This window comes from Phaethon lepturus, unplaced genomic scaffold (assembly GCF_000687285.1).
Source record: "Phaethon lepturus isolate BGI_N335 unplaced genomic scaffold, ASM68728v1 scaffold27881, whole genome shotgun sequence".
NCBI classification, from domain to species: Eukaryota; Metazoa; Chordata; class Aves; order Phaethontiformes; family Phaethontidae; genus Phaethon; species Phaethon lepturus.
Genome location: NW_010517509.1, coordinates 19,718 through 34,686, shown reverse-complemented (window position 1 = coordinate 34,686; position 14,969 = coordinate 19,718). Strand labels below are relative to the sequence as shown.

General features: G+C 46.0%; 1 protein-coding gene across 1 annotated transcript in view; it reads right to left on the bottom strand.

The window, feature by feature from the left end:
* NKAIN4 (Na+/K+ transporting ATPase interacting 4) overlaps nucleotides 1–14,969 on the bottom strand; it is a 51,095-nt gene that overhangs the window by 18,941 nt on the left and 17,185 nt on the right. Inside the window, exons 3-4 of the mRNA XM_010296429.1 lie at nucleotides 9,264–9,476; nucleotides 8,689–8,769 (exon numbers count right to left, since the gene is read on the bottom strand). Coding sequence (XP_010294731.1) covers nucleotides 8,689–8,769; nucleotides 9,264–9,476 — 294 coding nt within the window. The remainder of the gene's footprint in view (nucleotides 1–8,688; nucleotides 8,770–9,263; nucleotides 9,477–14,969) is intronic.

The window sequence follows — 14,969 nt, the reverse complement described above, 5'->3', positions numbered from 1 at the left end:
ACCAGCACCCCCGGGTCCTTTTCTGCTGGGCAACTCTCCAGCCACTCCTCCCCAAGCCTGGAGCGTTGCATGAGGTTGTTGTGACCCAAGTGCAGGACCCGACACTTGGCCTTATTAAACCTCATACAGCTGACCTCTGCCCATCGATCCAGCCTGTCCAGATCCCTCTGCAGAGCCCTCCTACCCTCCAGCAGATCAACAGTCCCACCCAACTTGGTGTCATCTGCAAACTTACTGAGGGAGCACTTGATCCCCTCATCCAGATCATCAATAAAGATATTGAACAAGACCAGCCCCAGAACCGAGCCCCAGGGAACACCACTTGTGACCGGCCAATTTCACCATCATGTAGCACACTTCAGAAGCAGGACTGAGCAGCTTCTAAGTCAGAAAGACAGTTTCTAGGCTGCAGACCCAAGAACACTTTGTTAGTGGTTCCAGCATCCAGAAAAAACCCTCAAGTTTCAGGCTTGGGAGATTAACCTTGCAAATCTAGAAGAAAAAGGTAAACAAGGCAGCACTAAGCATTCTGTCAGAATCATGTCTTACGCGTATGCTTTTTCCAGCATGGGAATCAACACAGATAACTGAGAAATAGGAACTTCATAACCCTAACGTGACTTTCAAAACCCAATAGATCTTCCTCTCTTCCTAGCTTTTAACACATCTAACAAGTTCCCTTACCATTTCTGTCCAATTTACTTCCACGCTCTTCACATATGGTGCTTCTATGTCTTCTGTTGACCTGACACACTGTCAGCCTCAGGTCAGATTACCCTGCTGAGCTGACCTAGGGTGATGATTGCAGCTTCTTGCAAACATTTCCCCAGCAATTCCTTATCATCTCTACCCTGAGAGAGGCTTTTTGTTTTGTTCTTCTCATCTTTGCTAGTTCAGTAATTTAAACCATGCCATTTGTGGGGGTTACATAGTGAAATGCCACACAAGTAGTGCAGGAGTTTGGTATGCAACCAGGTGCTCATTTTAAAATGACAACACTTGCCTCACACTTGAGAAAAAGAGTGGTACTCACTGGAGTACCCAGGAGAGCTGTGGGATTTTGAGCTTGCAGGACATGGCAAAGCCCTCCCTGCAGATGATAAAAGGCGAACTCAGAACCGACTAAATAGATCAGCTGGGTTGCTTCACAGGTGAGTGCTAAGTGCTGGGTGTCCCAGCAGCCCTCTTGGGTCACTTCGGTGCAGAATCAACAACCCTTTTGACCACAAAAATGAGCAAAAGGGTTGGAAGTTTTATTCTGAAGGACGGATTACAAAATGGGTCAGGCAGAGAATCTATGCATCTCTACAGGGTAGAAATAGGTATTGGATATACACACCCCACTGAACCATTAGTAAAAGTTTTAGCACGTATCCATATGCTACTTCACACTGCTCATGCCAGGGTCCTACACAGTCCCCATAGGAAAGAAGTGGCTCCCAGAAGAGCAGCAGTCAGAACTTGGGTTATTCACGCTTCCTAACATGGGAAAAGCTCACGTGGCAGCTCCTTTGCCTCAGCTCCCTGTAGAGTCAAGAGGGAACAACTGATTCAGAGCAGCTAATCCAGGCTCCTGCTCTGAATTACCCTCTGGAGAGAGAGCTTGTCACCACTGCCAACACAGGGAGCCTAGCCAGGTAGTCCTGCAGATACACTTTTCTGTGTCCATGTTTGTATCCAGGGGCAAACTTGAGTTAAGAGCAGAAAATTTGAATGACAGCCAGATAACCTGTGAATAGAAACCAAGTGCCCTGCTATGCACATTGTGTAGGCACCCTCCACTCCACCGCAGATACTCAAAAACAGTTTGCAGAGCTGTTATTAAAATATGCTGCAGGAAGCACATGTTAAGAAATGTGGACAATTAAGTGAGAAGACAGCTGCCAAACTCCTGACATAATCGCCACAACAGATGGGATGTGTTTTACAGTAGATGGAGGAGGGCACGGAGGTGAAGTGCAAAAGCAGCCTGAATAGCAAAGACAATAGGGAAAACTCTATTAACAGTTGGGAGTTTAAAGGGAGCTATCTGCATTTTAAAGGCTATAGGGAATAATTATTAGATTGACAGCTACAGGATAACACACAGTGCAAGGTGCTGTGCTAGCTACATTTCTAGAGACAGTTTTCCCTTCCAACTTCTCACAATTTTGGCACAAGAGTCTTTGGCTTGCTCCCTCTGCTGGGCATTGCTCTTCAGTGGCCCACAGACATTCCACATATCCACCAAATCGCATCTTTTCTGCAAAGCTTGATCTTTCTCTCCCAAGTTTGCATGTTCTGAGACACATGGATCTTCCCCAGCAAAAGCTTTTCTTCCTGGAGACAGAGAGCCCTCCAAGTTGCTGTGCTCTTCTCCCTCTCACAAAGCCACTCGCCACTTTGGTTAGGGAAGGAAAGAATAATCTTTCTCAAAAAAGACTCAATTCCTGTTTCTTTTCCTGGGGCTTCCCCCAGTTAGCACAGAAACAAAGCTGTTCCACAGGGCACCACAGGATCTACTCATAACCTTGGTCTCCAGGGCTTCCTTCTCCCAATTCACAGATGGTGCCTTCCCAAACCTTCTGCCTCACCAATGCAAAGAGCCCCTTCAGTGACTCCTTACAGAGGCATCTATGTGTATTTGGCAAAGTAAGAAACAGGCTGCTTTCCTTCTATCTCCCTTTTGCCAGTCCTTAGAGAATTGGCTCTGGCTTAACTTTGCTGCAGAAGCTGAACTTGCTTGTGAACTAAGCCTGAAAAAGCAGAACATGTGCTGGGCTGGGGATGGGCAGGTGGAAGAACAGTAGGTCCTAACCAGCACTCACTGCTTTTTGCCTACAATCGTGTGCCAGTTCTGTGCAAAAAAAAAAAAAAAATTATACTTCAGTTAAGAACAGATTGGAAAAACGGAGCACATTTGGATTCTAAAAGCACCACGACTCACACACAAGCCATCCATCTCACAGCTGTAAAATGAATACCGATTGCGTACTAGGATTGTGGATGCCCTCGCGTTCAGAGACACCTTTCTGGACAAGCATCTGTCAGGAGCACGGCAGGGCACAAGGGCAGCACGAATGAAAGTGTCTCAGCATGCAAAGCAATGCTGTTCCTTTGCTTGTGTCCCTGGCTGGATGTCCTGGGAGGATACCTGCGCTGATGGGGCACAATAAAAGAGCATTCAAGAAAATAACTTAATTGACATCCAGTTGCTCAGTGCTTGCTGGGAGACTGGAAAAACAATCCCAGGATGTCTCCTGAGGTTTGCCAGCTTCATTTGCAAGGAGATGGTTGAAGAGAAGTGAAACTATGAAATAGGAACAGCACACTAAAATCAGGAGGAAAGAACCAGTTGCATGAAAGTTTAGGGAACAGCTGTTTCCCAAAACCTTTCTGCAACGCGTTTGAAGTGTAAACACACCGAAATACTCTCAGAAGTGGTATGCAGGTTGGAAGATGTTGATCAGTTCCAGAAGTGAGCAAGCCCTGCTGTAGGGAGAGTCATCTGTGTGTAACCGCGCTCCCCCGTTTCCTGACAGGCTGCTATTTGAAGGGCTACCGCTTCCTCTTTAACCTTCAGCCTGGAGAGAAATATGAGCCACGAGCGATACGAGCTCCTTCGCAGGAGCACGTTGAAGGCCAGACAGAAAATCACATATCACTCTGAACTGTTGTAGCACCTGGTTGCCATCAATTTGCCATCGGTGTGAGGAGGAAAATAACAGCACCAAAACTGTAGTACATTTTACAGAGACTATCTTCCGCTCCCAGTCTCACCCCACTGTGTCCCACAGGGAAACTCACACCTACCTCTGACACCCACAGAGACAGCTGTGTTCCTTTTCTAGAACAGTTTTCTAAAATCTAAGAACAGAACAGCTTTTAAGGGACACTATGATAGAGGGTTTTATTTCTTCTTGTTAACTGCCTTCTGAACTGCGTCCCCCCAAATATCCTTAATTACCAGGCAAGCCAGCACTATAATGGCTCTGGGAAAAAAATGAACCCGGTATGGGAGCCCCCAGAGCTTGACAGCAGGATCATTTTAAATCTTTTCCATTGGAAATATTTCTTATCAAAATAGGAAGTATAATGTTTATCTTTTAGTCATGTGTGTTGAATAGCTGTATCACCCTGAGACAACAGAGAAGCACTTTCATTGTCTCTCAGCAGGCTTGTTGACAATGCCGCAGTATTTAAAGGCCAAATCCCAGGCTTCCAGTTTCTAAATTTAGATGGAGTTGAGGGACAGTTGTAATTATGCATGCATTTATCCTTCCTCTTCACAGTATTTTCTCCAGGTACAAAGTCATCCCAAGATGCCATCCAGATTCTCTGGAATACAAATAACCCCCATTTGACTAATAAGGGCTGCTTCCATTTTAAGAGGAGATTTAGACCACCACAGCAGCTCTGGATTCAGATCAAAGCACCGGGTAGACAAGAGAGAATATAAAGGAAGGGTAAAAAGATTTCACTGCTGCAAGATGAATAATTCCAGAGGGAAGAGACAAAGGAATACATTGAAATACGCAACACCAATTCCTCAAACATCTCTGAATGTTTCTCAAGAGCATCATGAAGAGTCAATCAGCATGGCAGCTAGACAGACAGATGCTCATATGTCTTAACAGCAGGATTTTAATAATTAACTCAGACTGGGGGGTTGCAGGAGGGACTGCGTTTCACACTCAAGTAGACAGGGAAAAGCTTAATATGTTATTTCAAGCACAGCCTAGAAACTTCAGAGATAGCTCCCAACAATTCACCTAATCAAATGGCCAGATGGACAATGAGAAAAGAGGGAGACAGAACAGGAACAGACCAGAGGAGGAGGAACAGCAATCTGGAAATTCAGCTGTGAGCTCCACCACAGAGCAGAGGTACAGCATTTTTGGAGAGGCTGCGTTTCCCCCAGATGCTGCAGGTGTGCGCAGAAGTATGAGCAGAGCAAGTCAGCAAGGCAATGCTGCCAAAAGGTGCTTGGAGACGCACCACCATCTCACTGCCAGTGCTGAGAAGCAGCACTTCAAATCCAGATTGCTGTATCTCTTGCCTGCTCATTGGCAAAGCACTTACAGGAAAGCTAGCATAGGCTACGTGCTTAGGGAGGCCTTTGCAGCAACAAGGGAAGTGCTTTCTTAGACACTTATGCTCATCTATTTGTGTCTGGCCACCTAATGAAGTTCTGCTGTCCCATATTTCACACTCTTACTCCTACTAAGAAAAGATTGCAGGATTAAAAAAAAAATGACAGGATAGAAAGATAGAATTCAGTGCACTTGAGCTCTTCCAAGTAGAGAATAGATTCAGGGCAGGAAGGAGCATTTTCATTTTCAAGAAAAATAACTCAGGATAGTTTTAACTAGTGGTTAGGAGGTAGATGGTTAGTAAAGTAGTTATAACTACCCTGAGCAGGGCTGACCAGACCAGCTATTCTCAGGGTTTCCATAGCCAGAAGAGAACAAACACTGCTGGAGGAAACTGGGGGATAAAGGAACACTCCAGGAAATGCTGTGAAAGACAGGAGGAAAGAGAGAGTGAGAAGTGGTGAGCAGAGAACCCAACAGAGGAAGGAAGCAATTGCTTGGAGAAGGAAAGCCAACAGCCAGCCCTTAAACTGCAGGTGAGCAGCCATGTACCTATCAGCCCATATTCTACTGATGACATAGAGTTTATAACTGATTGTCTCTTAACCCCTTTGCCAAATTACTTACGGGCTGACATGGGGCCTTACCCCACAAACCCCACAGCCATGGTGACCCTGGTTTCTGTTTATTAGATCAGCCAGGCACCCAAAGCAAGGGGGGCACGGGAACAAGTGCCCGTGCTCACCCCAGCGCTGCGCAGCACTGCCGTGCTTGCATCCTGTAGCCCCTCACCACTGGGAGGTCAGATCTAGGCACCAGAGCACAAAGAATGATTTGCAATAAGCGCACATAATTGTTTCCTCATTTTTTCAACTCTCCAGGCTTTTCCTCAACTTGTTACAGCAGAAACACTTGAATCCTTTCTGCCCTTTCTCGCCTCACCTGAGTTATCACCTCAGTTGCGCTGGGCTGTCATTACCAGCCACCAAGTTAACAAACTCCACTCTTTCTAGCTCACTGCCCTTTCTGCATTGTGTCATTATAAATCAGCTAGCTGCTGACAGAGATCTCCCTGGCAGGCTGCCCATGTCAGAAATACAGAGGGGTGAGCACAGGGCAGGCAGGAAAGCTGCTCCCCTTAGGAATCACAGAGGAAACAGCACCTGAAGACCTTCTTCCTCAGAGCTATCAGCGCCTTAAGGGACTCACACAGGAGCACAGCCCTGTCCGAAACACTCCCCAGCATATTCATGCTTACTCTAGTAGTCAACAAGCCAGTGTTTACCTGACCAGCTCCATCAGCCTCACTCCACCAGCGCTCTTCTAATATTTGCAGTTTACCTGCTTACGGCCACACTAATTACAAGCTTTGTCTTCTTATTAGGAACTACAGGACAGCTTCTTCCCAAGGCCCCTGAGGGCACACGGAGATACCTGCTCCTCCACAGCACTGCTGCCATAAACCCCCTGGCTGATGCTGCCCTGCCCTTGCCTCCCCCAAGAGCCTTGTCTGACACTTGCTCACCCAAGCCCAGGTGTCCTTCTGAGGTCTGATCCCAAGACTGAGATCAATAAGACTCGGCAGATGCCAGCTGGCTTTGGATCAGGTTTTAGCGCTGCAGCAGGGGAGCAATATTACTCTTGAGTCCAGCCCACAAAGCACCACACTGTCCTACAAAAACCTTAATTCCTGTTTCAAGTGTATCTTTTGTTCTCACATGGAAGTGAGGTTTTGTTTTACCATTACTAAGACCCAAATAACTTCAGTTAAAGGGGAGAAGGAAAGAAAGCATCATCATGATTTTTTTTTCTTACAAGACAGCTTTTTAAAATGAAAGCAACTCATTAGGAACAAAGGTAAGGCTGTGAAGTATTTTACAGCCAAGCAAGCACAAATACTCTGTTGTTTTTGCCAGTTGCCACCAGACTAAGAGCATGAATTTCTCATTGCAGCTCTAGAGGGAAGTCCACTGGGTCGATAACAACTTATACTGCAGCCCAATTCTATTAAAGTCCCCATTCACAGGTGTCATCCGGTAGGCTAAATAAAGCTTCTCAGTGTGCTGCCTTTGCTGAAACGAGCCACAGCACAGAGCAAGGTTATGAGACGAAGCTCCTCTGTAGCGGAGAAAGTGGAGTTTGCTGTGCTGTTTAAATTGCAGAACAGCAACCCAACATGTTGCAGGGCAGGTTGGGATTAGCAAACACAAGTAATCAGCTGGCTGGAAGCAAACACTGGCTGTCAGAAAAGCTCCCAGAGCAGTTTATCACGCCAGTATCTCCTCTGCAGAAGGGAGTGTTTAAATAGTTACATAAAGGTCTTTTTTAGTTGGTCACAGCCAACACCAAGATCATCTCAGGCTGATTTTTCAGACCATGAGTAATCACTGTTTTGGGCAAGAACTCTCTCAAAGTTTCTGTGGATAATTGAGAGGGGAAATGGAGATTAACTGAAGAATTAGGAAGTTACATTTCCTTATCTGCAAAGGATTTATGCTGTCACTCATGACTTGCTGTAGGCCTGATAAAAAAACATAGTGCAGTTCCAATTATGACTGCAACTTAGATGTATGACCTGGCAATTTAGGCCAGATGTAGAGTGCTCCAAAAGGAACCTGTATCCTATAATCGCTCTGAGTCTGCTAAGCTATAGCAACACTCAGTAATTCATTGCTTCCAGCTCAGGCTTAATTTAGGCCCTTAAAATAGGGCCTGCCTCTCATTTTTATTATTTCTGACTCACCCCTCATGAAGCAGACAGCAATACTTAGCTTATCTAGTCTTCAAAGAGCTTCACATATTAACTACCATTGTATTTAAGAAGGAGGAATCAAGACTTGGAAGTCACATCACCTCTGAGGCTGCATCCAGAGGAGATGCATCAGCCTCCCCAGCATCCTTCTTGTTTGTTCTCCGTTCAGCAGAGAGAAGAGCCTCTCCCAAAAGGTGCAACAGGAAATACTTTGCGTGGTGCAGCAGCAACCAGGTACCTACCCCTGTTGCTGAAGTGCACTAGGTCTTCAACAGGACCAGGAGGTAAAAAAATACCAAGAGCTGGTCAGGTATGGAGTTACAGCAAAATCCTTGGTCCAAGTCAGCCCAGCCAGACTAAGCCCCTGCTGCAGCTATTCCCTAGGACAGGCTAGCAGGGAAAGCACACTCACTGCTGCAGGAGAGCCTTCCCCTCTGAGTCACACACCTTCCCAAGGTGTTATCAGATCACAAGAGGATCAGCTGTAACCTAGTTAGCTCATAGCCTTCCTCAGCCACCTTTGCATCATGGCTGGGAATTAGCCCTCAAACCCCATCTGCCCTCAGGATGGCTCTGCTGCCAGGCTCACTCTTACCTTTAAAAAGCAAATACACTCTACCTGCTACAAGGGCAGGGTTCCTCCCAGCCACCACTGCCTGCACTGACCAGCAAGGGGCTCCAGAAATAATATTAGCTCCCCATTTTTACCATGCAACAAGCAGTTTCCCTCCATTCCCTGGTAAGGCAGCAGGACCTGCTCCCAGGCAGCCCCCGCCACTCACCTTAACCACCCCTTATCTCACAGCTAAGCTCCATCCCCTGTGGTGCAAAGCCTAAGCACTCACCCATAAAGCCCCCACTCACCTTTGAGAGCCCTCCCACTTCTAAGTAAAAGCAGATGATGAAGATGTTCCAGGTGACCCAAATTGCAGTCCAGATGGCATACTAGGAGAGAATGAGAGGGAGAGAAAGAAGCAATAAACATTAGGAAGAGTTAGTTTATATAGATGTGATGCAGCTGGGGGCAGTTAAATGCCCTGACTCAGCACTACAATCATTTTCTCTTCCTCTGTTTCCCATATACAGATGGTCCCTTGCCTCATTAGAGGCATGGGGGCAGAAGTTTAGAGGGAGTGGAAGACCTTTTGCCATGCCCTTGTCCAGCATCTAGTTCTCCCTGTCTGTTGTGCAGTATCTCGGTGTTGCTTTGGTAGCACTAATAATTATCTGATACCTTCCAAGTTTGGAGTAAGTACAGTAAAAGAGCAGCACACTGAACAGTGTGTTCCTAAGCACAGCACCTCCTGCTAAAATTGTTTACGATGCTCATGCCTGATTTCCCAAGGGCTTTACTCAGTTCCTTATCACTTGCCATATCCCACCGGAGCAAAGGCTGCAAAAGGCTTCAAATGGCTTTGGACAAAACAAACATTACTTACCACCACTATGTAGCGAGGTCTATACTGAATAGTGCCAAACAGGCCAAGGATAACGATGATGATGTGGAGGAAGTTGGCTAGGATAGGGGCCCACTGGTATCCCAGGAAATCGAACACTTGCCTCTCTAATGCAGCAAGCTGGAAGGGAGGAGGAAAAGGAGAGTTACAGCTTCTGGGCTCATGATGTTTATTCTCAAGGTTTTGACATGCTCCCTGAGCAAATCACTGCAGCAGCTGAAGATGTTACTCCATTCCCAAAGCAATTTACCGCCTATGAACCAGGTCAGTAGGAGAGAACATGTGTCTACATGCCCCCTCTTCCACTCTGTACTCATCCCATCTCCTCCGATGGCTACAGTAATGCAGACCAGTGAGCTCCAGTGCCTGTGTGGGGGTACATCCTCTGTTCTGTGCACTTTGCAATGGGGAAGTGGCCCTGGCAGAGGGCAGAGGTGAGCGGCGGGACGGTAACAACTTAAATGGCTGCAGCAGGACTTTCAAGAGCTCATTTGTCAGAGCCTTCAGCATCACTCCATCATTCCTGACACCTCTCATGTTTCTGCTCTCCAGCACACATCCATCAAAGTGAGAGAAAGGAGGGAACTCTCTCCTCCCCCTTCGCCCCACAGAAAGTGCTGCCACCCAGCAAAGAAATTCTGCAAACACATCGGTTTTCCAGGGCGGGCTGTGTTCCTCTCCTGCACTAATAACATGGTTCAAGGCTAGTACTATGTTCTAGAAATAAAACTCCATTACTGATGAAGTGCTGAGCCTGATTTTCAAATCATATTTGCATAAAGATGTGCTTTTCATCTGTAGCCATCATCTGTGTCTCAACAACAACCGGTCACCTGGATCTGAACTGCTGTGTTAGGCATGCAGCTGAAACAGCACAATAAACATGCAATTTACATCCCCGCAGCCTTTAAGTATTATGTCTATAGGTGAAACAGTGAGTGGAGGGGGCACAATGGTTCCCGCAGGTTTTTCCCCAGCGCCCAACCTTATGCAGAGAGATCTTCTCTTTGCTTGTCTTCACCAACGCAGTGCAACCAACTGCCCCACATTGACCAGCGACTTTGCTAGTGCTAAGGCACAGCAGGAGATTTCCCTGTCAGGGTAAGATTTCAGTCTGTTTAATTATCATAGTAGTGTGCTGGGATTGCATTTATTGCATTTCATGTTTATTTTCACTTAAATAAATAATTACAATTTACCATTGATAGTTAATATCAGCTGCTAATTAGGCATTAACCATGGATGATCCTAGTCCACTGTGTGTAATCAGCTATGTGACCTTTTTCTGGCTTGGCTTTTAAATGGCAACTGGGGACCAAGCACTGGAGCATCTGTAATGGCTTAAAGCTTTTAAGGATGTGAGAGGTTGCAGGTCCCAGTCAAGCTGCACGGTGAGGGAAGCCATATCTATCAAATGACCATTTTTCCTCCTTCTTTCTGCATCAGTGGGGAAATCACCTTCACACTTCTCTTGGGCTAGGGAGGTATTGCAATTCTCAACAATACCTTGGAAGTTCAACAAAAATCTGTATTTCAAAGACATCTATAGCAGCCCTGGATAAGGGAGATCAATCAGCATGGTGATAAGCAGATTTTCGTCCCTGACGTCTCTCTTCACTGGCAAAGGGGCGCAGAGAGAGTGGGGAGGGAATGGAGGCAGCCTCCAAAACTGTCTCTTCTGCAAAATAATTAGTCTTCCCTTTGAAGCAACACACCCTGCCCTGGTCCGATCAATGTGAACCGCCTGGAAGATGCTGTGAGATGTGCTGCACGGCCACGCGTGGGGCTGCGGGGCTGGAACAGGGCAAATGCTGCTCATTTCACCGTTCAGCCTGCTCTCCCCCTGAGCACAGCAGATTTTCTGTATCTCATCAAAACCAGCAGTAATTGCTTAAACGCTTAATCTTTTAGGACAGGATTAATGCACATACCTTAACGATATTTGGAAATTTTGAATCCTGACTAGCTGGCAATGGGTCACTTGACTGTGACTGCTTCATCCAATCAGGCATTTAATTGGCTTTGTGCGTAACGCGGGACTATGTGCCGCACAGGGCCGGCGCCGCAGTGCATCAATTAGCCGAGGGGACACAATGGGGGATGTTCCGCAGAGATAACGCCCTGCTCAGTTTTGCCTCTTGCCTTCAGGCCCTGAAAAGGGGGGATAAAGATAGATCCTTCCCACCCGTGCCTTCTGCCATGACTTTTCCTGCTCTGAAAAGTGCTCCTTTTCAGACATTTCCATCCATGTCTGGAAAAGCGTTTTCTTCTCACAAATGAGCGATTGACATTAGGGCCCTATAAAAAAGGGAAAGTTTGTTTTTCCACAGCTTTGTGATGTTTCCTGGCTTGTTTGGACCAGGGAAGACATTGATCCATGAAGTGAGAGGTACCCAACCATCCTGGAGATGGACCTGCCATCTACACTGACTTCAGATTGGGGACGGCTCCTAGAGAGGTCTCTGGTCCCTGGCCACACTGAATTTTTCCCTGTGATCCCAGACGTTAGCTTCATGTCATACTTCCCTCTTCCTTACTGCAATTGCCCTTGTCTCCAGGTTGTTTCTGCCCTGGTTTACGTTCCTTCGCCACTTTCTCTGCATTTTTTTCTGGGTTTGTGTCCCTGGGAGCTGCAGGCGTGGCTCAGCTGATACAGAGATCGGCTGTGCCCATCTGCTGGCTCAGCCAAGGGGAGCTGGGTCGGTGTGCCTTTGTGTGATGTGTGAGCTCAGGCAAGCTGTTTCCTCATTTATAAAACTAAAAGCCATTTCCTGTAAGATGTGTGTTGATGACAAGCGCAAGTGCTACTGATGAAACTCTAACACTGTATTGCTGACACGCAGGTAGTGAGTCTGCGCTGCAGTCGGCCGTCAGAAATGCAGCCTGAAGTTACTCTGGGCTTGTCCCTGTTCCCCAAGGAACCTAGCATAATTAAGGAAATATTTGGTAAAAACAAATAGATAAACAACCATTTCCCTCATTACACTACAGGTCTGTGTGCAAAGCTTTCCCACTAGACACTGCAGAGATTTGCAGGTAAACAGGGCTGATTTTCATCTGTAGCCATCATCTGTGTGTTCATGCTAAGCTGGCCTTGATTTGGGGTTGGGATGTGAAGAATGTTGTTGTACCCTTCAGTCCTGGTTCCTTCAGTCTGGCTCAGAAACGGCAGGGCCAGGGCTTGCCCTGTGGGTACTGATATATCTGCACCCTTGTACTGAACCTCTCTTGGATCCCTCTCGTTGATTGGGGGAAATGCCATCTTCTCTGCTGCTGCCAAGTTTCTGCAGAGTAACATCCTTGCTGTAGCATTCTTTACGATGATTCACGCTATTCTACTGAGAAAACCTATTATATTCTAGAGATTTTGGTTGTAAAGAGAAATATCACAGATTGTGGCACAGGTTTCAACCCATTCAAAGCTGACAGGACCTTTCCATCAGGGAGGACAAATTTTTCTTCTTTATGACTGTTCTTATTAAGAACAGGATTCTTTCTGCTCTTTTTGCTTCTCTAGCCCATAGAACATTTTTACCTTTCATTCTTCAAATCAAATGATCTGTTGCAGTACTAAAATCAGAAATAGTTGTGGCAGACTTTTCTCTCCTGAAATAAATCACATTTCTGCTGATCTGAGTGAAACTGGAATAGCAAATAACCATGTGAAGCAATTGTTAGCCAGGCAAACAAAACAAGCCAAAGCTCTCTGTTGGGCTATCGTTCATTTATATGGCCGGGAAAGATAAGAAAGGCAGAGAAGATGTTCTGCAGTTTAGAAAGAGTCCTCTTCCAGAGCTTGCGCACAGTGAGCAAAGAAGGCTTTGTGTCCATGACAGGACATGCTCAAGGTCTTTACACCATTAAAACTTCCCCAGGGAAAGCAAGCTGTACCTGAGCTGGAGGGGAGCGTTGCCTGGTGGAGCCCATTGCAGAATAGGGAAATGGCCTTAGAAAACATCTCAAAATGTGGAACAGTTTCTTTTTGGAAGGTTCAAACCATTCCAGTTGTGTTTCCGATGGCTCTGGCAGGACAGTGTCACTGGTGGATGTTGATACCAGCAAGACACTCTGAGCTGATTCAACATGGGCTTGGGGGTGCTTGTTTAAATTTGGTCCCCCAAATCTTTTCTATCCCAAAAGCCTCATCGTCTGTTGCTCCTGTCATGCTGATAAGCTGGAGAGTGCATCCTGTTCCCCTTGTGCATCCAGACTGCTAAGTGTCCATATGCATCAGGTCCTGCAAGCAAACCTGCTTTTACACTTTCCAAGTTCAGCATTACTAAGAGATTTCTTTTAAAAATTAAATGTTTTAAATAAATTTACAAATAAACGGAGCAAATGGGAAAGGCTGATCCTACTGCTATGGGCCAGCCAGGACTTAAGGGAGATACTCCTGCAAAAAAAAAAGAAGAAAAAGTCTTTTACCCAGAAACCTAGACAATTTTCCACTGGCCTATAAAAAACCAACTTGAAAACTCTTCTGCTTCTCCTTGTTGTTCACTGCTACAAGAACACGTAGCCTCACAGCCTGCTCCAGCTCCTGCACTGCCCTTGTTCCATGGTGCACACAGCTGCCCTGGACCTCTGTGTGTGGACCTGCAGCTTCAACACAGGCAAAGTTTGCAACTTAAACCCCTGTATTTACTTTCTCTCTAGCCTGAACCGAGAAAGAGCCTCAGCTGCAGCCCTCGGTCACCACCGCGCTCCCCTGATGTTCAGGGCTGCCTGGCTGATTCCCGACGCGTTGATTCAGCGTTTGATTTCCTGCCAACTGGCTTTGCTTTTTAAGAAGATGCTCTTTGTTTGCCTACTATGCAAACACCATTGGAGCGGCCAAGACTTTCACTGGAAAAGGTCACGGGTCTTTTCTTGAGGAAAAACTTGCATTGATTTCCTGAGGTATTTTGGCCATGCGATGGTTGATGGCTTGAGTTCAGGGCAAAGTCACAGTGCTGCTATCCCTATGAGACATCATGTAAGGATGAAAATTTGAGTCCAGCTAGCTGAAACAGCAGAAGGAAATTAAAAAGTCTCAAATGTACAACTTAAAAATATATCTATTTAGGTTTTGAACACAAATAACTTTTTTTTTGGTTCTTTCATACAGTTTAAGTTTGGCAATACTAAATACCTCTCTGCTCTGGTTGTTTTGTTGTTGTTGTTGTTGTTGTTATTATATTGGTATTATTGATGTTATTGTTTTGATTATGACTATATTATACAGAGTCCTTCTATGCAATTGGTTTGTGTTTGTAAATGGTGAAACGACGCTGGATCTAAAGAATCCTAGACCCAAGCTGCAGTGTTGGTGAAACTATCAGCCAGGAGCAGAAGATTCCCTTCTGTGCCAGTGCTTATTCAAGGTGGAGAAGACTTTGCGGGCAGAAAAATTATTAAACAATAAGCCCGCTTTTACCACAGTGACTGCATTTCTAAATATATTTTAATGGTTGTAATAGCTGTTTAATTAGGTTTATCTGAAAAAGCAGTTCACTGAGCCACTACTTCACATGCCCCTAACCGAGGGGCTCGTTCTGCTAGATACCGCGTCCTTGTCTCTTCTGAAGTCAGCATCTCATGTGCTAATACCTGCTGCCTTCACGAAATCTCATTTTTCTTCGGTAAGTGTTGTCAAGGAAACCTTCCTCGGGGCCTCGTGATCCACAGCTCCTTTCCCAGCATCCGCCG